This window comes from Kogia breviceps, chromosome 4 (genome assembly GCF_026419965.1).
Source record: "Kogia breviceps isolate mKogBre1 chromosome 4, mKogBre1 haplotype 1, whole genome shotgun sequence".
Lineage (NCBI taxonomy): Eukaryota > Metazoa > Chordata > Mammalia > Artiodactyla > Physeteridae > Kogia > Kogia breviceps.
The window spans coordinates 110097121-110123174 of record NC_081313.1 but is presented as its reverse complement, the minus strand read 5'-3'; the positions used below and the strand labels follow the sequence as shown (position 1 = coordinate 110123174).

At 37.3% G+C, this 26054-nt stretch overlaps 1 protein-coding gene and 1 pseudogene across 1 annotated transcript in view; both read right to left on the bottom strand.

Moving 5' to 3' along the window:
- Window positions 1-26054, bottom strand: part of RAD50 (RAD50 double strand break repair protein) — a 114570-nt gene that overhangs the window by 33021 nt on the left and 55495 nt on the right. The window contains exons 14-21 of the mRNA XM_059063363.2: window positions 22814-23003; window positions 22253-22379; window positions 21647-21840; window positions 18074-18184; window positions 17534-17626; window positions 17328-17441; window positions 12183-12310; window positions 9861-10085 (exon numbers count right to left, since the gene is read on the bottom strand). Coding sequence (XP_058919346.1) covers window positions 9861-10085; window positions 12183-12310; window positions 17328-17441; window positions 17534-17626; window positions 18074-18184; window positions 21647-21840; window positions 22253-22379; window positions 22814-23003 — 1182 coding nt within the window. The remainder of the gene's footprint in view (window positions 1-9860; window positions 10086-12182; window positions 12311-17327; window positions 17442-17533; window positions 17627-18073; window positions 18185-21646; window positions 21841-22252; window positions 22380-22813; window positions 23004-26054) is intronic.
- LOC136794006 (regulatory solute carrier protein family 1 member 1-like) lies at window positions 19293-21540 on the bottom strand (annotated as a pseudogene).

Here is a 26054-nt window from a genome sequence, read left to right as displayed (position 1 = left end):
ACACGGATTTGATCCCTGGTCTGGCTCCCACATGCCATGAGGCAACTAACCCCATGTGCCACAACCACTGAGCCTGCACTCTAGAGCCTGCAAGCCACAACTACTGAGCTTGTGCACCACAACTACTGAAGCCCGCACACCCTAGAGCCTGCGTGCTGCAAGTACTGAAGCCCATGTGCCTAGAGTCCGTGCTCTGAAATAAGAAAAACCACCACAATAAGAAGCCCGCGCACCGCAATAAAGAGTAGCCCCCGCTCTCCACAACTAGAGAAAGCCCACAGGCAGCAACATAGCCAAAAATAAAATATATTAAAAAGAAAAATGGGTACAAAATACAAACATTTCAAAGAGGAAACATGATCAAACATAAAGAGATGTTCAGCATCATTAGAAATCGGGAATGCAAATGAAGACCACAATCATTTACCATTTAAAACCCATGAGACTGGGGGAGCTTCAAGATGGTGGAAGAATAAGACGTGGAGATCACCTTCCTCCCCACAAATACATAATAGGTCTACATGTGGAACAACTCCTACAGAACACCTATGGAACGCTGGGAAAAGACCTCAGACCTCCCAAAAGGCAAGAAACTCCCCACGTACCTGGGTAGGGCAAAAAAAAAAAGAAAAAACAGAGACAAAAGAAGAGGGACGGGACCTGCACCAGTGGGAGGGAGCTGTGAACCAGAAAAGGTTTCCACATACTAGGAAGTCCCTTCGCGGGTGGAGACTATGGGTGGCAGAGGCAGGAGGCTTTGGAGCCACAGAGGAGAGCGCAGCAACAGGAGTGCAGAGGGCAAAGTGGAGAGATTTCCTCACAAAGGATCAGTGCCGACCGGCACTCACCAGCCCGAGAGGCTTGTGTGCTCACCCGCCAGAGCAGGCGGGGGCTAGGAGCTGAGGCTCAGGCTTCGGAGGTCAGATCCCAGGGAGAGGACTGGGGTTGGCGGTGTGAACACAGCCTGAAGGGGGCTAGTGTGCCACAGCTAGCCAGGAGGGAGTCTGGGAAAAAGTCTGGAGCTGCCGAAGAGGCAAGAGACATTTTCTTGCCTCTGTTTCCTGGTGTGTGAAGAGAGGGGATTAAGAGAGCCGCTTAAAGGAGCTCCAGAGACAGGCATGAGCCATGGCTATCAGTGCAGACCCCAGAGATGGGCATGAGACACTAAGGCTGATGCTGCAGCCACCAAGAAGCCTGTGTGCGAGCACAGGTCACTATGCACACCTCCCCTCCTGGGAGCCTGTGCAGTCTGCCACTGCCAAGGTCCTAAGATCGGGGACAACTTCCCTGGGAGAACACATAGCAACTCAGATTGTTATAATGTCATGCTGGCCTCTGCTGCCACAGGATCGCCACGCATTCCATATCCCTCCCTCCCCCTGGCCTGAGTGAGCCAGAGCCCCCGAACCAGCTGCTCCTTTAACCCAGTCCTGTCTGTGCGAAGAACAGATGCCCTCAGGCGACCTACACGCAGAGGCGTGTCCAAATCCAAAGCTGAACCCTACGAGCCGTGCAAACAAAGAAGAGAAAGGGAAATTTCTCCCAGCAGCTTCAGGACCAATGGATTAAATCTCCACAATCAACTTGATGTACACTGCATCTGTGGAATAGCTGAATAGACAATGAATCAGCCCAAAGTGAGGAGGTGGACTTTGGGAGCACTGATATATATATATATATATATATATATATATACATATTTTTTTTTTTTCCATTTTCTCTTTTTGTGAGTGTGTATGTGTCTGCTTCTGTGTGTGATTTTGTCTGTATAGCTTTGCTTTTACCATTTGTCCTATGGTTCTGTCTGTCCGTTTTTGTTTTTGCTTTTTTAGTATAGTTTTTAGCACTTGTTGTCATTGGTGGATTTGTTTTTTTGGTTTGGTTGCTCTCTCTTTCTTTCTTTTCCCTTTTATTCTGAGCAGTATGGATGACAGGCTCTTGGTGCTGCAGCCAGGCATCAGGGCTGTGCCTCTGGGGTGGGAAAGCCAAGTTCAGGACACTGGTTCACAAGAGATCTCCCAGCTCCACGTAAAATGTTGAAAAACTCCCAGAGATCTCCACCTCAATGCCAAGACCCAGCTCCACTCAATGACCAGCAAGCTACAGTAGTGGACACCGTATGCCAAACAACTAGCAACACAGGACTACAACCCCATTCATTAGCAGAAAGGCTGACTAAAATCATAATAAGGCCACAGACACCCCCAAACACACCACCAGACGTGGACCTGCCCACCAGAAAGACAAGTTCCAGCCTCATCCACCAGAACACAGCCACAAGTCCCCTCCACCAGGAAGCCTACACAACCAACTGAACCAACCTTAGCTACTGGGGACAGACACTGAAAACAATGGGAACTACGAACCTGCAGCCTGCAAAAAGGAGACGCCAAACATAGTAACTTAAGCAAAATGAGAAGATAGAGAAACACACAGCAGATGAAGAAGCAAGGCATAAACCCACCAGACCAAACAAATGAAGAGGAAATGGGCAGTCAAACTGAAAAAGAACTCAGAGTAATGAGAGTAAAGATTATCCAAAATCCTGGAAACATAATGGAGAAAATACAAGAAATGTTTAACAAGGACCTAGAAAAACTAAAGAGCAAACAACCTGATGAACAACACAATAAATGAAATTTAAAATTCTCTAGAAGGAATCAATAGCAGAATAACTGAGGCAGAAGAACAGATAAGTGACCTGGAAGATAAAATAGTGGAAATAACTACAGCAGAGCAGAATAAAAAAAAAAGAATTAAAAGAATTGTGGACAGTTACAGAGACGTCTAGGACATTAAATGCACCAACATTCGAATTATAGGGGTCCTAGAAGAAGAAGAGAAGAAGAAGAGAAAAAGAAGGGGACTGAGAAAATATTTGAAGAGATTATAGTTGAAAACTTCCCTAACATGGGGAAGGAAATAGTCAAGTCCAGGAAGCGCAGAGTGTCATATGGGATAAATCCAAGGAGGAAACAGGCCAAGACACATATTAATCAAACTATCAAAAATTAAATACAAAGAAAACATATTAAAAGCAGCAAGGGAAAAACAACAAATAACACACAAGGGAATCCCCATAAGGTTAACAGTTGATCTTTCAGCAGAAACTCTGCAAGCCAGAAGGGAGTGGCAGGACATATTTAAAATGATAAAGGAGAAAAACATACAACCAAGATTACTCTACCAAGCAAGGATCTCATTCAGATTTGATGGAGAAATTAAAACATTTACAGACAAGTAAAAGCTAAGAGAACTCAGCACCACCAAACCAGCTTTACAACAAATGCTAAAGAAACTTCTCTAGGCAGGAAACACAAGAGAAGGAAAAGACTTACAAAAACAAACCGAAAACAATTAAGTAAATGGTAATAGGAACATACATATCGATAATTACCTTAAATGTAAATGGATTAAAGGCTCCAACCAAAAGACACAGACTGGCTGAATGGATACAAAAACAAGACCCGTATATATGCTATCTACAAGAGACCCACCTTGGACCTAGGGATATATACAGACTGAAAGTGAGGGGATGGAAAAAGATATTCTATGCAAATGGAAATCAAAACAAAGTTGGAGTAGCAGTTCTCATATCAGACAAAATAGACTTTAAAACAAAGACTATTACAGAAACAAAGAAGGACATTACATAATGATCAAGGGATCAATCCAAGAAGATATAACAATTGTAAATATTTATGCACCCAACACAGGAGCACCTCAATACATAAGACAAATACTAACAGCCATAAAACAGGAAATCAACAGTAAGACAATCATAGTAGGGGACATTAATACCCCACTTTCACCAATGGACAAATCATCCAAAATGAAAATAAATAAGGAAACACAAGCTTTAAATGATACATTAAATAAGATGGACTTAATTGCTATTTATAGGACATTCCATCCCAAAACAGCAGAATCACATTCTTCTCAAGTGCTCATGGAACATTCTCCAGGATAGATCATATCTTGGGTCACAAATCAAGCCTTGGTAAATTAAGAAAATTGAAATCGTATCAAGTATCTTTACCAACCACAACGCTATGGGACTAGATATCAGTTACAGGAAAAAATCTGTAAAAAATACAAACACATGGGGCTTCCCTGGTGGCGCAGTGGTTGAGAGTCCGCCTGCCGATGCAGGGGTCACGGGTTCGTGCCCTGGTCCGGGAGGATCCCACGTGCCGCGGAGCGGCTGGGCCCGTGAGCCATGGCCGCTAGGCCTGCGCGTCCGGAGGCTGTGCTCCGCAACGGGAGAGGCCACGGCAGTGAGAGGCCCGCATACCGCAAAAAAAAAAAAAAAAAAACAAAAAAAAACAAAACACATGGAGGCTAAACAATACACTAGTTAATAACCAACAGATCACTGAGGAAATCAAAGAGAAAATCAAAATATACCTAGAACCAAATAACAATGAACATACAACGACCCAAAACCTATGGGATGCAGCAAAAGCAGTTCTAAGAGGGAAGTTTATAGCACTACAATCCTATCTTAAGAAACAAGAAACATCTCAAATAAACAACCTAACCTTGCACCTAAAACAATTAGAGAAAGAAGAACAAAAAAACCCAAAAGTTAGCAGAAGGAAAGAAATCATAAAGATCAGATCAGAGTGCTTCCCTGGTGGCACAGTGGTTGAGGGTCCACCTGCCGATGCAGGGGACACGAGTTTGTGACCCGGTCTGGGAAGATTCCACATGCCGTGGAGCGGCTGGGGCCATGGACCATGGCCGGTGAGCCTGCGTGTCTGGAGCCTGTGCTCCGCAAAGGGAGAGGCCACAACAGTGAGAGGCCCGCCTACTGCAAAAAAAAAAAAAAAAAAAAAGATCAGATCAGAAATAAATGAAAAAGAAATGAAGGAAACAACAGCAAAGATCAATAAAACTAAAAGCTGGTTCTTTGAGAAGATAGACAAAATTGATAAACCATTAGCCAAACTCATCAATAAAAAAAGGAAGAAGACTCAAATCAATAGAATCAGAAATGAAAAAGGAGAAGTAACAACTAACACTGCAGAAATACAAAGGATCATGAGAAATTACTAAAAGCTATGCCAATAAAATGGACAACCTGGAAGAAATGGACAAATTCTTAGAAATGCACAACCTTCCGAAACTGAACCAGGAAGAAATAGAAAATATGAAGAGACCAATCACAAGCACTGAATTGAAACTGTGATTAAAAATCTTCCAACAAACAAAAGCCCAGGACCAGATGGCTTCACAAATTCTATCAAACATTTAGACAAGACCTAACACCGATCATTCTCAAACTCTTCCAAAAGATAGCAGAGGGAGGAACACTCCCAAACTCATTCTACGAGGCCACCATCACCCTGATAGCAAAACCAGACAAAGATGTCACAAACAACGAAAACTACAGGCCAATATCACTGATGAAAATGGATGCAAAAATACTCAATAAAATACTAGCAAACAGAATCCAGCAGCACATTAAAAGGATCATACACCATGATCAAGTGGAGTTTATCCCAGGATTGCAAGGATTCTTCAATACATGCAAATCAATCAGTGTGATACACCATTAAAGAAACTGAAGGAGAAAAAAGATATGATCTCAATAAATGCAGAGAAAGCTTTTGACAAAATTCAACACCCATTTATGATAAAAACCCTCCAAAAAGTAGGCACAGACGGAACTTTCCTCAACATAATAAAGGCCATATATGACAAACCCACAGCCAACATCGTCCTCAATGGTGAAAGACTGAAACCATTTCCACTAAGATCAGGAACAAGACAAGGTTGCCCACTCTCACCACTCTTATTCAACACAGTTTTCGAAGTTTTAGCCACAGCAATCAGAGAAGAAAAAGAAATAAATAGAATCCAAATCGGAAAAGAAGTAAAGCCGTCACTGTTTGCAGATGACATGATACTATACGTAGAGAATACTAAGGATGCTACCAGAAAACTACTAGAGCTAATCAATGAATTTAGTGAAGCAGCAGGATACAAATTAATGTACAGAAATCTCTTGCATTCCTATACACTAATGATGAAAAATCTGAAAGTGAAATTAAGAAAACACTCCCATTTACCAATGCAACAAAAAGAATAAAATATCTAGGAATAAACCTACCTAAGGAGACAAAAGACCTGTATGCAGAAAATTATAAGACACTGATGAAAGAAATTAAAGATGATACAAATAGATGGAAAGATATACTATGTTCTTGGATTGGAAGAATCAACACTGTGAAAATGACTATACTACCCAAAGTAATCTACAGATTCAGTGCAATCCCTATCAAACCACCACTGGCATGTTTCACAGACCTAGAACAAAAAATGTCACAATCTGTATGGAAACACAAAAGACCCCAAATAGCCAAAGCAATATTGAGAACAAAAAATGGAGCTGGAGGAATCAGCCTCACTGAGTTCAGACTATACTACAAAGCTACAGTAATCAAGAGAGTATGCTACTTGCATAAAAACGGAAATATGGATCAATGGAACAGGATAGAAAGCTCAGAGATAAACCCACACACATATGGTCACCTTATCTTTGATAAAGGAGGCAAGAATATATAGCGGAGAAAAGACAGCATCTTCAATAAGTGGTGCTGGGAAAACTGGACAGGTACATGTAAAAGAATGAAAGTAGAACACCCCCTAACACCATACAGAAAAATAAACTCAAAATGTATTAAAGACCTAAATGTAAGGCTAGATACTATAAAACTCTTAAAGGAAAACATAGGCAGAACACTCTATGACATAAATCACAGCAAGATCCTTTTTGACCCACTTACTAGAGAAATGGAAATAAAAATAAACAAATGGGACATAATGAAACTTAAAAGCTTTTGTACAACAAAAGAAACCATAAACAAGATGAAAAGACAACCCTTAGAATAGGAGAAAATATTTGCAAATGAAGCAACTGACAAACGATTAATCTCCAAAATTTACAAGCAGCTCATGCAGCTCAATATCAAAAAAACAACTGAATCCAAAAATGGGCAAAAGACCTAAATAGACATTTCTTCAAAGAAGATATACAGACTGCCAACAAACACATGAAAGAATGCTCAACATCAGGACTTCCCTGGTGGCACAGTGGTGGAGAGTCCACCTGCCGATGCAGGGGATACGGGTTCGTGCCCCAGTCCAGGAGGATCTCACATGCCGCGGAGCGACTGGGTCTGTGAGCCATGACCACTGGGCCTGCACGTCCAGAGCCTGTGCTCCGCAACAAGAGAGGCCGCAGCACTGAGAGGCCCGCGTCTTGCAAAAAAAAGAAAAAAAAAAAAAAAGAATGCTCAACATCATAAATCATTAGAGAAAAGAGAATCAAAACTACCATGAGATATAATCTCCCACCGGTCAGAATGGCCATAATCAAAAAAATATACAAACAATAACAATAAATGCTGGAGAGGGTGTGGAGAAAAGGGGACACTCTTGCACTGTTGGTGGGAATGTAAATTGATACAGCCACTATGGAGTACAGTATGGAGGTTCCTTAAAAAACTACAAATAGAAGTACCATATGACCCAGCAATCCCAATACTGGGCATATACCCTGAGAAAAACGTAATTCAAAAAGACTCATGTACCAAAATGTTCACTGCAGCTCTATTTAGAATAGCCATGACATGGAAGCAACCTAAGTGTCCATCAACAGATGAATGGATAAAGAAGATGCGGCACATATATACAATGGAATATTACTCAGCCATAAAAGGAAATGAAACTGAGTTATTTGTAGTGAGGTGGATGGACATGGAGTCTGTCATGCAGAGTGAAGTAAGTCAGAAGGGGAAAAGCAAATACCGTATGCTAACACATATATATGGAATTTAAGAAAAAAAATGTCATGAAGAGACTAGGGATAGGACGGGAATAAAACACAGACCTACTAGAGCATGGACTTGAGGATATGGGGAGCGGGAAGGGTAAGCTGTGATGAAGTGAGAGAGTGGCATGGACATATATATACTACGAAATGTAGGGTGGATAGCTAGTGGGAAGCAGCCGCATGGCACAGGGAGATCCGCTAAGTGGTTTGTGACCACCTAGAGGGGTGGCATAGGGAGGGTGAGAGGGAGGGAGACACAAGAGGGAAGAGATATGGGAACATATGTATATGTATAACTGATTCACTTTGTTGTAAAGCAGAAACTAACACACCATTGTAAAGCAATTATACTCCAATAAAGATGTTAAAAAAAAGAAAAAGAGAGACAGACTCACAGACATAGAGAACAGACTTGTTGTTGCAGGGGGTTAGTAGATACAAACTATTATATATAGATTGGATAAACAACAAGGTCCTACTGTGTAGCACAGGGAACTATATTCAATACCCTGTGATAAATCATAATGGAAAAGAATATGTAAAAGAATATATATATGTATAACTGAATCACTTTGCTGTACAGCAGAAATTAACATTATAAATCAATAAAAAAGAGTAAAAAAAAAGATGTGACACATATATACGATGGAATAGTACTCAGCCATAAAAAGAAACGAAATTGAGTTATTTGTAGTGAGGTGGATGGACCTAGAATCTGTCATACAGAGTGAAGTAAGTCAGAAAGAGAAAAACAAATACCGTATGCTAACACACATATATGGAATCTGAAAAAAAGAAAGAAAAAAATGGTCATGAAGAACCTAGAGGCAAGACGGGAGTAACAACACAGACCTACTAGAGAATGGACTTGAGGATACGGGGAGGGGGGGCGGGTAAGCTGGGACAAAGTGAGAGAGTGGCATGGACATATATACACTACCAAACGTAAAACAGATAGCTAATGGGAAGCAGCCACATAGCACAGGAAGATCAGCTCGGTGCTTTGTGACCACATAGAGGGGTGGGATAGGGAGGGTGCGAGGGAGGGAGACGCAAGAGAGAAGAGATATGGAGACATATGTACATGTATAACTGGTTCACTTCATTATAAAGCAGAAACTAACACACCATTGTAAAGCAATTATACTCCAATAAAGATGTTTAAAAAAATAAAATTAAAATAAAACCCATTAGATTTGCAAAAATTAAGAATTGACAAAATCAGTGTCACAGAATGCATCAAAGAGAACCCTTATATTCCGCTAGTGGTATAAATTAGTAAAACCACTTTGGAAAACAATCTAATATTATTTTGTAAATTTAAGCATACCCTGCAACCCAGCAATTTTACTCCCACATGTACTCTAGAGAATCTGTTACACCTTTGCTCCAGAAGACATGACAAGAATGTTCCTAGAAGCAAGGGTTATATCAGTAAAGAGCTGGAAACAACCCAAATGTCCATCTACCGGAAAATGGATATATTATGGTATATTTCCACAAAAGAATTCTGTACTATCAGTGAAAATGCATATACCACAGCTATAAGCAACTTAAGTAAATAAAAGCAAAACAAAGTAAAACAAGCAAAAAAGCAAATTCTAGAAGAGTACACAGAGTATATCATTTTTTTAAAAAAGCTCAAAAAATGATACATATGATAAAATTATTTTTTAAAAAGCAGAGAGCAAAAATCTGTGTCAGTGGTTACAAACAGTGAGGATAACAAATGGTTGAGATAAGGAGGAGCCTCTATGTGGATGGCAGTTAGTGATAATGGTAGAGTTCTTGGATTGTGTATGGGGGGTGGGATCATGAGTGCTCCTTAATATTAATATGCTTTATAACTTCCTAATTCAAGTAAGCATGTGTGTATGTGTACACACATATATACATATATTTTTCCATTCTGTGGTAGGTATGAAATACATTACGAAAGTTAAAAAGGGTGAAAATAAGACTAAATTATACTAGTTGATATTGACTGCAATGGGAACCAAATCCCCAGTCCAACACTTACTGGTCAAGGGTCTTATAATAAATGTCCAGATCCTTGTTCACAAGCTCTGTTGTTCTCATAACAATCATCATTTCCCTGTACTTTTCCTCGGCATCCCAAAATTGAGGTTCTCGAAGTTCTTTCTTAAAATGAATAATTTCTTCTTCGTAACCTTTCTGTCGCCCTATTGCCAAACTGTGATTTCTTTTTATATTTTCTATTTTTTCTTCCAACTTCTGATGTTCACTAGGAGGGAAAATGACAAATGAGGACCATTTTTAGATTTTAGCAGCCTAAAGTGGAAAAGACAGATTTCTTCAGATAGATAAATATCATTTATCATTCTCCTTAGCGATCAGCATATGAAAACAGTCTCTCCTTGCTTTTTCTTTAAGGTTTCAGTACTAAAGAAAACTTTCTCCTTTCCAAATCTCTGAAGCATCCAGGTTTCTAAACAGCTGATTTCTGTGTGCTGAATAAAGTACTCTTATAACATGTGAACACTGAAAAAGTTCCTGACGTTTACACACTAACCTAAGAAAAGTACTCTTGGTGATTAATATTACAAATTCACAAACTTCTCATTGTGAGCTAAGAATGCAGTTACCAACTCTGAGAAGTTACTGAGAAACAGGTATCATCAGTTCATTCACAGTATGTCAGACAAAAGAAAATTTCATCTCAAACAATTTATGCAGTAGTATTACTAAAAGTTTGTATTTCTCTATCAAAACAAAATTTCTCTTGCATAAGTATAAAAAGCATCAATAAAAAGAGGGGATATATGTATACGTATAGCTGATTCACTCTGCTGTACAGCAGAAACTAACACAACATTGTAAAGCAACTATACTCCAATAAAAATTAAAAAAAAAAAAAAAAAAAGAAAAACATGGAGAGGAGTTCCAAAAAACAAAGCATCAATACTGACAAAAAAGTAAAATACTTAAACTTTTCTGATAACTTGGTAGATAATACAGATTTTAACGTATGCTTTAAAAATCTTCATTCATTTAACAATTACTTATTAGGCATCCTCTTATTTGCCAGGCACTTCTCTCAAGATTATGAACATCCTTATAGAACTGGCCTGATTATCTGTTTTGTTGACATTTCTGTTGTGTCCTGGTTGAAGAAAGGTTTGAAAAAGAGAAGCTATGCTTAGTAGTCTGAATGAATGTAAAAAGCACTGTTATGTACTAATTACAGAAGGAATTACAAAAATATCTGCTTTTGATCTTTAGTAGCAAGGAATAAACTGTTTCATTTAAAAGCTTGTTCTATAAGCTTCACATTTTTTTTTTTTTCAACTTGGCACCAAAAACTCCAACATTACAGTGTTAAAGAGCTGAGGCTTGGAAACTAGAATATCTGGTCACATTCCTGGCTTTCATTCTAATTTCCTATGATCTTTTTTTCTGGGTCTGTGTCCTAATGCATAAAAAACAAACAGGCTGAAAGATGAAGAGCTCTTCTAGTTGTTAAGTCTGATTTCCTTGATATATGAAAGAGATTTAAAATAGCTAAACCAAGAGAACTTACAATAACATAGGAGTAACTATTTGTTAGGTTTTAATAACTAAATTAAATTTCAATTTATTATATCCTTTAGAAAAACTTAGGCATTCTTTGATTCAGATTTCTTTGTGAAATCACAAGAAAAATGAAAAATCTACAAGAAATGGCTGAATGAATGAGTATATCCAACCAGCTGAGGTGGTTCCAAAAAATCTATTTGGCTAGTACAACCTTTTATACCAACCAGTCTAGTGCCTTAGCATCAACCAGGTTCTTACAGAATTCCTAAGGCAACTCTAAGGCAGAGAAAGCAAGAATAAAATCTTTTCTGCTGTAGCAGGAAGATAGCAACTACAGTAAGTACCAATAAAACCAGATGAAAGAATTCTATTAATCGCAAAAATGATGCTCTGGTTTGTGCATAATTACACCTGGGACCATGTAGAATGGGTCACCAATGTCAAATTGCTTTGGCAATAACTCCATTAAGAGTTAAGCATTAAGCTTTGACCCAGGCAGGGTCCAGAGGCCACATATTCTTTATGCCATAATCTTGTGAAGCAGGCTCATGAAAGTCTGGGAACTTGGTATTTTTAATACTGGCCATCACTGCATAGTCACAGTGTGACTATAAATTCTATATTACTACTTCAGCTTGTAAAGCCATGAAATATATTTGTTAAAAAAGTGCCCATCTTCCTTTAAGTCTGAAAGGACACTTTGGTTACAGGCTTACATTCTTTTTAAAAAACATGTATTGAAAATTTTTCACATTTCAATAATAAAGACCTTTATTTAACCTAAAGACTATTTTTAAAAACACACTTTTTCATTTGTAAAACCTGCATTTGACCCATTTCCTTCAAATGTTGTTTTCTTTCTTCTTCAACTTCTTTTAGTTCTTCATTCCTTTTTCTTAAAGTAAGGTTATCCTGTAGCCACCTTTCTTGTATCTAAATGTAAATATTAAATTCATTAATAAAAATAATCAAGTTACCAACATGTGATTCATAGCAGGCAACTGGTGTCAGGTAGTGCTAATTCTGCCTTAGAATCATGTGTATCTCAGCAGAGGGAGAAGAAGCCAGTGTAAAGGAATCTCCAGGCCTGGAGGAATCTGGATGGCCCATATACACACAAAACAGACATTAAAATGATGAGATAAAATGATATAACTGGATTTTTAATATTTTATACCTATGCCCCATTGGATCATCTTGCATAAGAACCTCACAATGGAGCCTAGTGATCTAAAAGATAACAAGAGACCAAGACTACTATCAAAGTTTCCCCCACTTTTTCCCCTAGTTGTATTTGTCTACTAACACGTGCCAAGACCATTATATACTGTTAAGTATGTCAGATAAGATTTTTACCTTCAAGCTGACAATCATACAAGGCAGTAAGAAGTTTCACAAAAACAGTAAGTCTATATACTTGATGACACTTTTCTGGCCGCTGAATTGAACTGAAAAATTTAAATTTAGCTGTTCTTATTGAGTAGTTTTGCCCTTAAAAAGCAACCACTAAATCATTTGGCGGTGGCAGCAGCACCAACACAATTATTTCAGTACTTTTCCTGGTGATTAAAATGGACTATGTTGTCAAGAGACAAACAGGAAACAATTTATAAGTTGACTCTTTGGAACGTAGGAAGAAAAATTTTCCTGCAGAAAATGGTGGTTTGGCCCATAAAAACCTGAATAGAAAAAATTCATCCTAAGTATGGAGTCAGGCCTTCTCAAAGACCCTTCTACAGCAACCCTTGTAGTTGAGATAAACTCAGTGATGTGGCAAGTACGAGGCAGGGGCAGATCTTTGATAACACTTTGTTGCCAACAGTACTGACACAGGAGTCACCAGGGAAAAAGGATTTGGGAGGTGGGAGAGAAGAAGGGAAGCCAAGGACTCTTCTCACATGCTTAATGTTCACATCTAACACTGCCCATCTATGAATCACCATTTTGAGGGTTTTTTTGTTTTTTTTAACTGTCATTAAGGTTCCTTTCAGTTTTTCTGGAATAATATAAATATATACGTATCTATTAAAGGCATCATTATAAGCAGTTAGAGATGACTAAAATGATATGGTTGTAAACGTCTTTTTGTTGCCAAGGCAACCTAATGTACCACCGCAGCTGCTATGACTCTCCAAGATTCTCCCATGGGGAACTATGCTTATCCATTTTCCTTATAGAAACAAAAGAATGTGGCACTGCTCACTTTCATCTAATATTATATAACTATGGAATTTGCTTTCATGAATACCTGAAAGGACTCTTTAAAGGGCTATCACATTTGTAGGTGAGACTGATTTTTTGCATGAAATAATGTTCCTGGTCTGTTATCCTGCATGGTCACCAGAAAGCTAGGGATTTCCTTCTTCTAGGTCAGCCTCTAATTGCTCTTTCATTCTGAAAGACAGTATATAGCACAGTAGTTAAAGAGCATAGGCTTTGAAGTCAGGTATACCTAGGCTCAAATCTCAGCAATACAACTTTCAAATAGGATGAATTTGGACAAATTAGCTTAAATTCTCTGAGCCTTTTAAAAATTAAAATAGTTAGTGTATGTAAAAAGTACTAAGTACAGTGCCTGGCTCAATAATTGCTAGTGAAATACCTTCTGGGTCAAATCCGTCCTTACACTTTAAGCAGTAAAAATTCCAGTTACAGTCTTCAAAATAGAAAATAGGAGAGAAAGAAGAGATAAAGTATCAGAGAAAACCAGATGCAGGTATACTACACCAAGACCGTTTTCCTATTATACTAGCAATTTGACAATGTAGGGTCAAGTTCTATGTCTGTTACTCATTACTTTTGTGACCTTGAGCAATTCAGGTCACCTCCAGTTCCCTTCATCTGAAGAATGAGGGAGGAAGATTATTAAACTTCCAAATTTTAAAATTCTGTGGAGTACATTTAATAGGGCTTAAGTGCATACATAAGCTGTTAAGCTCCTCAACTCTTAGATAGTAACCCCAATCATTCAGCTCAGAGAGCAGTTAATGCATGCAGCTGGCCACTTAAAGGAACCATAAAAATTAGCTGCTTTCTAGTTACCTGTGATAGAGTAATATGCTGAATAAACCCCATTCCAAAATCCACCAAAAGTCTGGTTGGGAAAAATGCCATTTATAGAGGATTTCCTGAAAACCATGCGGTGCTCTGACTCAGTGATTGATAGTTAAGGGGATACATCAGAACCCCTGAGGAACTTTAACAAAATATATATGTGTATGTGTATGCCCATGCCCCAGAGGTTCCCATTTATTGGTCTGGAATGGAGAAAGAGATGTGTATTTTCAATAACCCAGGTGATTTTTTTTTAAGTTTGAGATGTAATTCATATACCATAAAATTCACTAATTTAAAGTGTACAATTCAGTGGTTTCAGTACATTCACATATGTAAACATGTGTTTACATATGTTTTACGTTTTCTTGGTTATTATACACTTAGGAGTGGGAAAAACCCAGGTGATCCTGATGGGTGCCTATAGCTAACTTTTGCTCTCCAAACACTAACATTTATTTTAGGCTCCAATCACACCACCTTCTACACCATCAAGGGTTGATAAAGGTGCTGAAACACACTGTAAAAACAAACAAACAAACAAAACCAACCATGAAGTTTGTTGAAGACCTGCTTTTTATTAATCTATACAGTGTCTTCCTTTCCATGAATGCCTATGGAGACATTTTTCTCTGGTCTCAGTCCAGAGAACTGGTTTGTTTTTAGCTTTGAGACAATGTGAAACTTAATTATGACTCTCTCTTCATGTGACTACTAAAATCTTTAGCAAGCATATCAGATTTCATGGCCTACATTTTATATACTTACTACTCTCCTGGTTTCATTGCCTTTTTCTTGTCCTTATTTCCACATTGTCTCATTTTCTCATCAATTAAAAATGTTATTTAGCACTGCTCTACATATATAACTTAGTAAACAATTTCTAGAACACGGTAGGTTATAAAAGTAAACTAATATAGTCAGATCCACTAAATTTAGACCTTCAACTTGAAATGGGTCACAGACTGGTGTATCTTAATTATCTCTCTATATTTGTATGGACATTACTGATTTATAGATTGTGATTTTAAATAGAAAACCCACATATAAGCTAGTGATAACTAAGTACTTTGTTATATATGCATCATAAATTTATATAGCATTTATTAGATGGCAGAGGTTTGATTTACCTTTGACTGATATTCATATATTTGACATTCCTGGCACTATGGCCAGAGATTCTGCAGAAAACGGGTATGGCTAATCTTCAAAGAGATTTTAACCATTATTTATAACCAAGTGATTAAAGCTTTCAAATAGCAAATTTTATTCAAAACAGCAGGAACAGAGAAGTGCTGTAGTTTTTAAAGGCATTAACTATCATGCTTATGTAAGTCATGCTGAAAATTATTTTCTTAATGTGATTTTAATTATACTGTGGAAATTAATTTCCTTAATCAAGAAAGTAAATGATAAAGGAATCAACTGAAAAACAACTTAGTATATACATATTTTACTTACAGACAACTTTTAAGAATGATACCTAGAAGTGAGATTGAGAATTGGCAGAAGGGGAAGGAGACTTTAATTTTATGCTTTTATGTTTAAACTTTTACCAGGTAAGTCTTTTACTGAAAATAAAAATTAAAAAAGGAAAGAAGAAAATACAATGTTATTAGAATTGTTTTTCTCAGGGAACCCTCCTACACTGTTGGTGGGAATGTAAGTTGGTACAGCCACTGTGGAAAACAGTGTATGGAGGTTCCTCAGAAAACTAAAAACAGAATTATCATATAATCCAGCAACCTCACTCCTGGGCATATATCCAGACAAAATTATAATTCAAAAAGATACGTGCACCCCTACATTCATATCAGCACTATTCACAATAGCCAAGAGATGGAAACAAACTAAATGTCCATCAACAGATGAATAAAGATGTGTTACATATATACAAGGGAACTCAGCCATAATAAAAAACAAAATAATGCCATTTGCAGCAACATGGATGCAACTAGAGATTATCACACTATGTACGTCAGAAAGATAAATAACTATAGGATATCATTTATATGTGGAATCTAAAATGTGACACAAATGAACCTATCTATGAAACAGAATCAGGAACATAGAGAACAGACTATAGTGGCCAAGGGGGAGGAGGGTGAGAGAGGGTTGGACTGGGAGTTTGGGATTAGCATACGCAAACTGGTATATATAGAATGGGTAAACAACAAGGTCCTACTGTATAGCACAGGAAAATATAATCAATATCCTGTGATAAACCATAATAGAAAAGAATATGAAAAAGAATATATATATGTAACTGAGTCACTTTGCGGTAGAGCAGTAACTGACACAACACTGTAATTCAACTATAATAAAAAATTAATTAAAAAAAAAATACAATCGGGTAAAAATGTTATGATGAAAAGAATCACAACAGCTTGAGTTATACCAAATGCACCTTTTTAAATTTCCTTTTACAAATGAAAATATGTCTCTTTTTATACTGCCAATGGAAAATTTTGTCTCTCAGTAACATAAAAAAGAAACATACTTTTTAGGGCTTCCCTGGTGGCGCAGTGGTTGAGAGTCCGCCTGCTGATGCAGGGGACACGGGTTCGTGCCCCGGTCCGGGAAGATCCCAGATGCCGCAGAGCGGCTGGGCCCGTGAGCCATGGCCGCTGAGCCTGCGCGTCCGGAGCCTGTGCTCCGCAACGGGAGAGGCCACAACAGTGAGAGGCCCGCGTACAGGAAAAAAAAAAAAAAAAAAAAAGAAAAGAAACATACTTTTTATATAAACATATACACATAAAAAAAAATTGCTTTTCTCTACTGTTTGCATTTCTACTCAATGCAAGTATTGAAAATAAACGTAAAAAATAAAAAAGAAAGATAAGAATGTTACTGGTATAAGTGCCACCATAAATCATTAGCAAAAAAAAGGACCTACCTTCTGTGTATCAATATCTTGTCTCATGATTCCCATTTCCTTATTAATCTTTTCTTTGTGTTTCTCGCATTCACTTAGTTGAGCTATTACTTTATTAAGTTCAGTTTCTTTTTGCTACAAAAATGAAAATTTCTTAAGCACAAGAAATAAAAATATAAACAAATAAATCATTTAAAATTATATTCAATTAAATAGTTTTAAATTACCTTCTTATAGTCATCTTTTCCATCTTGAATATAATTCTCAATGTCTTTCACATAACCATGAATATTTTTAACCTTCTCTTTGATATCATTTATCTGTCGAAAAATATTTATTAAAAATACACTAGTTGGGACTAGGGCATTTAAGCAGATTTATTTCCAAGGAATATCTTTTATTAAGATAACAAAAACTTAATAGAAGAGTACAGTGAAACACTGGCTTGGAAGTTAGAAGCCCTGGGTTCCAGTTTCCATCACCAGCAGATTTTATCTGAAATCAAATTTTATGATCTCCTTTTATTACCTATGGGATTAGATTAAAAGGTCTCAATTCTCAACTTCTATTTTAGATCAAGAAGCAAAATAATTTACATTTAATCATTCTAAAAAATTTTGAATGTTAATTAAGATTATGTCACAAATATGAAAATACTATTTCATCATGTTTTTAATTTCATGTGAAATACTAGTGTCCAACATGGTGCTCTGAATAATAATTTTAACATATATTTTTGATAAGTAAATATATACATGAAATCTTACTTTATCCTGTGCTATTTTGTTGCTTGTATTTTTTTTGTTGATTAATTCTTCTTTCTCCTGCTGGAACTTTTCCAATGTTGTTTCCAAAGGGCTTACCTGCTCTTTAGCATCCTAAGGATATAAAAAATATAAGGTCTTATATAACATTCCATTATCTTATTTCAGGTGTCAGACTTCATAATAAAATCATTTTCTATGTACCAGGCTTTAAAAGTCAATTCATTCGCTCCTTCCAACAACCCTATGAGGAAGGTACCATTATTTTCCTGCTATACTTCAGATGAGCACAGAGATGATTTGTCCAGGGTCCCAAAAGCCAGTAAATGAAGGAGCCAGGATTCAAATCTCATCCAGCTCCAGAGTCTTTCTTTTAACCACTATGCTATACTGCGTCAGCCACTGACTTGATTCTTAATCTATACCACGTACTCTCAATTATATGAGCATGTGGCTTCAGGTATAAATTTTCATGAGTTTGTAGGGGCCATATCAGCTCTGTGTGACTGAAGAATAGGAAAGCTCTTTCAGTCCAGGTCTTTCTTTTACAGATGGAAATATGATCATAAAATAACTTTTTTTTTTCAATTATTCTTCCATTTTCTGTTACAACTGATGAATCATAATACACAGAGCACTAAGTATGATTCCAAACACAAAACCATGTGATCAAGTTTGTAAACCAAAAATTGAGTTAACAATCCATACCTTGCCTTCAGCACAGACACAGCCAAATTATAAAGTTTATCTGCTTTTAGCTGCATGGGTAGTGGGATTTCTCATGACTTCTGCCTTTTAAAGTATTCACTCTCATTCTAAAATGATATGCTATACACAAAACCATCAGTTTTATTCCAGAATACATCATCTTAATAATAAGCTTTTGTATGCACGTACTGCAAATACATTTAAAAAGGCCCAAATTTTAACAAAAGATTAGACAAGTTCATTAGACAGGAGATCATAAATTATTTTGGCCGAAAAAAAAATCTTAAAAAAAAATATGGACTTCCCTGGTGGTCCAGTGGTTAAGACTCCGTGCTTCCACTGCAGGGGGCACGGGTTCAATCCCAGGTCAGGGAAGTTCCACATGCTGCATGGGACGGCCAAAAAAAAAAAGACACACAAAAAAATATGGCTCAACATTCTGCTTGCAGGTTTCTACAGTGAGTGTGAGTGTGTGTGCGTGTGTGTGTGTGTATGTGTAGATATATAGCTTTTTTTAAGGGAATGGAGTATGGTCTAGTCCACTTTTCCATGGTTGTGTAGGAACTACAATGTTCTTTCCTAGCAAAACAAGAAGTGCAAGGTCTGCATTTCCACCAACTCGATGCAAAGCCCCAAGAGCTTCCTGCAAAGTAAAGGCGGCACGGAAGATCCAATCAATGTCTGCAGCAGGAAAAATTAATGGTGCAAGAAAGGAGGGACTTGATGATGGATGGCTGGTAGGTGGTTCAAATTCTAGAAGTGGCCCTGCAGCTTCAGAACAGACATTTTCTCTGGTCTCAGGCCTGTGTGCCCTGACCCAGATCTTTAACCAACATGAACCTGGATGACAAGGACTCAGTTTGCTCAGAAGTCTGATTGAGTGCATCCTCCTTACCTGTTAAAAGTCTGGGTGAAATTTCTACACCAAAGGTGCAATGTAGTTGATTAGAAGTTTCAGCCGAGGCTAGAGTGACAGAACTACTCTCATTTATTGACTCCTTAGACTTGGGGACACCTTCCTTATCAGTACTAACAGGCCATCACCTAGACCCCTGAAGTTAATATTTTCTACATCTTCTACTCTAGTGTCAGCTGAAGTGTCTGTTAATTCTTCCGTCTTCACTGATACAGATACGGCCTGATGAAAGGAGACCTGTTCACTCTGGGTAGCTGTAAGATGCTCATTTTGGGTCCATCTTTCAGAAAGGTCCTTAATACCTGTTTGGCCCTCAGTTACTGTCTTTGACATAAAACTTCTTCAGATGTGTTTTCTGAAGCTGATTTACTACTAATGACCAAAAGTTCAGGAAGTTCCTTCAAGGCTGCTGTTACAGATGAGCAAGATTCCTATGCTGACTCTACAGAAGGCTGACAACTGCCACAGAGACTTAAGAGAAGGGGCAATTCCCATATTTCTTACTTGTTCCAGACATTTCAACATTACTTTCTGGAACCCGTAAATCCTGAGTGGAAATGGAATATTAAAGGAAGAGTTACATTTGATGTTTCTACTTCCATCAAGGGATTATCCAAGGTGAGACAAGATGCACCGACGTTCCTGACAATGGTATTCTGACTGCCTACTGAATTCATAAGCACAGCAACTAGGGACAGTTCAACTATATCTACTTCCATAAGTGTTTCTGAATTTGAGCAGCCAAAGCATCCTGAAGGTAGAATATTTTTCTCTGTTCCCGAAAGGTCCACAGTCTGCTGTAGCCTGTCTCGATCGTAAAGGAACTTTTGATCTTAAGCTTAGTTTGCTGAGGCTAAGTAGATATTTTATGGTAATGAAAGCATACTAGTACATTGACATTGGTGTGCCCACACTTATTTTGGAAGGAATGGGGTTTTCAAATAACAAACCGTTTTACTAATCAGAAGTCCACATCATTTGGCCTTATAACATCTCTACAGAGTAAGTATACGATAACCACTGTTCAAAACCATGATCCTCAAGCACTTTAAGATCCTGAAATACCTAATGAATCCATAAAGGTAGAAACAATTATTTAGTATTATTTCAATGTAGGAATATTTTATATTAGGAAGTGGTTTGGTGTGGTGGGAAGTCAAATATCTTACACATCACAAGACCTACCAGAAAATTAACCCTGCCTCCTACTAACTGTATGAATTTGGGCAAGTCATGGGATATCTGTAAGTCTCAATTTATTTTCCTATAAAAAGGAGACTTAGTCACATTTATCAAAATGATACACTGAATACAAAATGAGACACTGAATGGTTTAATGTCAAAGTGCTTTATAAGCAATGAAAAATACAAATGTAAGGTAGTACATTTTATACCATACTCTTAAGCCTCTGTTATTTTGTAATCCAAAACTACTTAAGAAACATTTACAGTAATTAGTAACAGATTCTAATCAGATTCTAACCAGATTTAACTGGTTGGGTCTTAGATTTGATAAATCTAGATGAGGGATGCCAAATGGGTTCCATTCCATGTGTCAACTCAGTGCCTGCTCAGTGTAGTGGGAAGTATTCCGAGACTACACCTCGGAATTAAAAACAAAAAGTGCTATGCCTGAGAGGCAGTGTCTGTCATGGATATAGGATTTGTAGGTAAGACAAACCTCCCATACAAGTAGGAATCCTTATACGGAGTTAGCCAGCCACCACCAGACCACCTCCAGTAACAGGAAGTTCACTACATAACCAAGCAGCCAGTTCTTCCTTATTATGGTCAATAAATCTTCTTCCAGAAATTTTTACCTATTAGTAGAAGTTCTATACACCATTTTCACTTGATCCTCCCAATAACCATAGTTCTGGCCATTGCCCCAATAAAGAGAATTTCACATATTTGAACTGATTTTTAAAACTAACATGTATGAATGTTTTTACCTTTATTTCTCTGTATAAGGACTGAACTTCAGTGGATAATTCCACAGTCTGCTCCTCCAGTTGCTGACGACGTTGTAAATTAGTGGATATCTGAAGTTTCTCTGATTTAAGTTCATTTGTTGTACTTTTTAGGTGCTGAATTTGTTCCTGCTGGTCCTGTATAAGCTTACGATTCAACTCAATCTTACTGGAAACTGCATGAAAACATAATGATACAGTGATTAATGTAAAGGTATGGAAAGTACTATAAGCAGCCTCATTCCAGTTTTAGTCTCTGTGGCATTCACAAAGGCTGAGTTTCTGTGGGTCCCACCTACTGCAATAAAAATGCCACAAGAACCTGTCCAGCTCCCAAACCTGCTTGCTGTCCCCTGCTGAATAGGGCAGATATGACTGAGAAAGAGTACAGCTCATTTGTTACTCATCATTCAAAATCTGTTCTGCAAAGAAAGGAAACAGAGGAGAAGTGATGCCTTTGAGAAAAGAAACTGCATATACCATGGACTGGAAGAAAGACTGTTCTTTGTCCACATAATAGTTATAAAATTTATGGTAAAAAGCATATGTTGGGAATGTTGAAGTCTTTATAAGGAAACACTCTATTACCTGTATCTAATTTGTGTTGTTTTTCTTGTTTTTCCTGGTTTACTTGTTGAACAGTTCTATCCAAATCTAGTCCTTGGAGTTTAGCTGCTTGTTGTGCAATTTTTCTTTCAACATCCTTAAGTTCCATCTTAAGAATAAAATCAGTTATTTCCTTTAAGAAACTTATGCCATTATCATTATTCAAAATCTTTAAGAATTAACTGCTTTTAATTACTTGTTAAAATCTAATTTATAACTGCTCTCAGATATAATTTTAAAGGATAAAAATAAATTCATTTTTATGATGAAATTAACTTAAATGATGTAAACAAAAGGAAGCAGACTGAAAAAGAAAAATAAACAAGACTACTTCTTAGTTCTCAGAACTTATGGATAATAAAATCTAAACTCAGGAATATAAATAAGCTAAGCAGTTACTCCCTGAGACTACCTGAAATTCAGGATAGGGAACTCTAAACACAGTCTGTACCAGAATACTAGCTACTATCTTTAACACTCACATTTCATATTCAAACCACCATGAAACAACTTTTATTCTGCCTTAAACTGCAGCAAACTTACCTGGAACCTCTCCATAATTGTAACATCTGTCAGACACACTTTAGCACTTTCTTCCTCAGGTATAATTGTACCCAAGAGTGTTTCTTGTTCTTCGATGTCATTCTTTAGGCGCTGTATGTCTCTGTTCACATTCTGCAGTTTGTTTCTTAATTCTGGTATTTCCTTCTCCTTTAAATCAATTATGCTTTGCCTTCACAGAACACACACAATTAAAAATAAGCAATCTAATGTTTTCTCATAATGAGATTGAGGTTATGTATTTTTGGCAAGAATACCACTGAAGTGATGTTGTATCCTTCTTAGGGCAACATTATCAGTGGGTACATGATGTCAGTATGTTACTCTTAGTTAAGATGGTGTCAGCCATATTTACCCATTGTAAAGTTACTATTTTTCTCTATGTAATCAATAAGTATAATAGGAGAAATACACTGAAGAATTTCTCCTCAAACCTCTGTCCACTGATTTTATAAATAGTACCTATTGACAGATCTTGATAGCAGCAATTTTTACCATGTTGTTTGCCAAACTGAAAGATATTTCACAAATTACCTGACCATACTCATCATAAGTGTCAAGACCATGAAAGACAAAGAAAGACTGTCAAAGACAAAGAAGAACTATGGTAGACTACAAGAGCCTAAGGAGAAATAACAAGTATATGCAATGTGGGAATCCTGAGTTGGATCCTGAAATAGACAAAGGATATTAAATAGAAAGACTGCTAAAATTCAAATATGGTTTATAGTTTAATTAATAGAATTATAACAAAGTTAATTTCTTGATTTTGATAACCATATTATGGTTACATAAATTGTGAACATTAGAAGAAGCTGGGTGAAGGGTATATGTGAATTCTCTGTACTATTTTTATAAATTTTCTGTAAGTCTAAAATTATTTCAAAATAAAAAAGTTTAAAAAATGATGGAAGGACAGAAGAAAGGAAGGAAAGAAAATAGGAAAGAAGGAAACCACTCAGTCAAATGCTACATGGGTCTATGGTACAAAAGCTGTTAAACCCACTTTACTGCTGCTACTCCAGCTAATGAATTACCATCCCTATGGCAGGTACTGGCCCCACACCTATTTTTGTTGATACCTCTGAAACAATAAAAATTGTATGTAATCTTTTAAAAAAAAAGCTATTAAGCTTATTTCAGAAAAATCCCAAATTGTTAGAATCAAATTAGTATAATAAATTAAATTGGTTTCTAATGGGAGCCTTATAATAAACCAGAAACTCAAGGATTAGCTCTTAGATACTGTTATTACTTAATGATTTTTTTTAAAGTCCATACTATGACCAAGAAATGCCAACCTAAATTGATCTGAGTGACAGAGACCTGTAATTTTTTATACCAGAGCAATGAAAAAATTCCCTGAATAAATATGAACATATCCAGATTATGAATAATTCATGCTCACATTACTTCCCAGTGTTATAGACCAGAAGTTGGTCTTAAGTTATGTACCCAGTACCTAGAAAGTGAAAAAGCTATGATAGCCTAATGACAGTCAAGCATTCACTTGACTGGGACATTTTTGCAGAGAACTACAGGCATCCATTCAATTTTAACCCCATTTTTACATTTTCATACACACACAAAAACCCCTTATTGATGTGGTCCAGGTTTTGGTGCCTTCTTTTCTGATGATTACCTAAGATGCTAAAATAAGTACTCTAAGAAACAGTAAAGATATTTCCTGAGAGAATGGTTACTGAGCTCTAGTAGGGTTTTCTCTTTTGTTTTTTAAATTTTTCAGACACTCAATTTTGTGACAGCATTCTTTTTCCAAGGGAATTTTATGTAAAAGGGACCAACACAGATACAGTACTGAAAAAATCTGTGGGAAAAATATTGAGTTTTTATTTAAATAAGGTGTTATAAAAGATGAACCCAAGTCAGTACTAAGAAAAATGATAAACAAGTACATTTTCAGCTGAAATTTCATTCATGATGGTATGGGAAATGCTGGAAGGGACGTGCCATCACTTGTGTTGTATTTTATTGGTTACACAGACCAAGCCAAGAACATGAGAGAAGACTAATACAAGAGTGTGAATACCAGGAGGCAGGGATCATTGGGGACCATCTTAGAGGCTGGCTACCACAAAGCACATCGTCTTGCATCTTCCCTCCCTTCTTTTCCTTAAACTCCTCTTCAGTTTTCCAGGACAACATACCCTCCAGGTTTTTTTGCTCCCAGAATTTCTCACTTTCATCCAATGTATTGACATTAGATTAATTTTCCTAAAACACATCTTTCATTAAATCTCTTAGGATGGCTCCCCATCACCATTTAGAGCTATAACTAGGCCTGAACATAATTGTAGCTCTATCTTCCCTACTTATGTGAATCAATCACTACAAATAAGTTCTCAAACTCCATATAATGTTTCTACTGCAGCAGAGGTCTTACTCTCCTACTCTTTACACACACCCTCTCCCCTTTCCTCCTCTTAAATAAGTCCAACTGCCTTCCCTATGCGTTACATCCCTCCTCCTACCCTGTTCTCAAAATCCTATTCTCGGGCTTCCCTGGTGGCGCAGTGGTTGAGAATCCGCCTGCCGATGCAGGGGACACGGGTTCGTGCCCCGGTCTGGAAGGATCCCACATGCCACGGAGCAGTTAGGCCCGTGAGCCATGGCCGCTGAGCCTGCGCGTCCGGAGCCTGTGCCCCGCAACGGGAGAGGCCACAACAGTGAGAGGCCCGTGTACCACAAAAAAAAAAAAAAAAAAAAAAAAAAAAAAAAAAATCCTATTCTCATTCTGTAGTCCACTGGCTTCTCTCTTCCTAATTAATGCATTTGTTTGAACCAATTAAGTACTTTATTAAGCCCAGCTTTCTATGTCTAATTCTGAGAGCTTTTCTCCTTATATAGACCATCAGCTCCATGAAGGTCATGTCTTATTGGTCTCTGTGACCATCTTTGTGCTCTGGGAGACACCAAGGCAATCATCACATACTTTCTGACTTGATTTTATTTATAAATAGAAAATCATCTGAACTTCTTATACAAGCAAGGGAAAAATAAACAATAGAAATCATCTATGATTCATTCTTTCTGGAAGTGAGAAAAACAGAAGTATAGTTTAAAATTCATCTCTTGAGGGGAACTTTCTGGTACTTTAATTCTTTGCTGGGTTTAGAAAGTGACACATAGTTACAAAATCTATCAAAATTTCTACCCTCAAGCCAAGTCTCAGGAATGAAACAAACATACACAAATTAAAGAT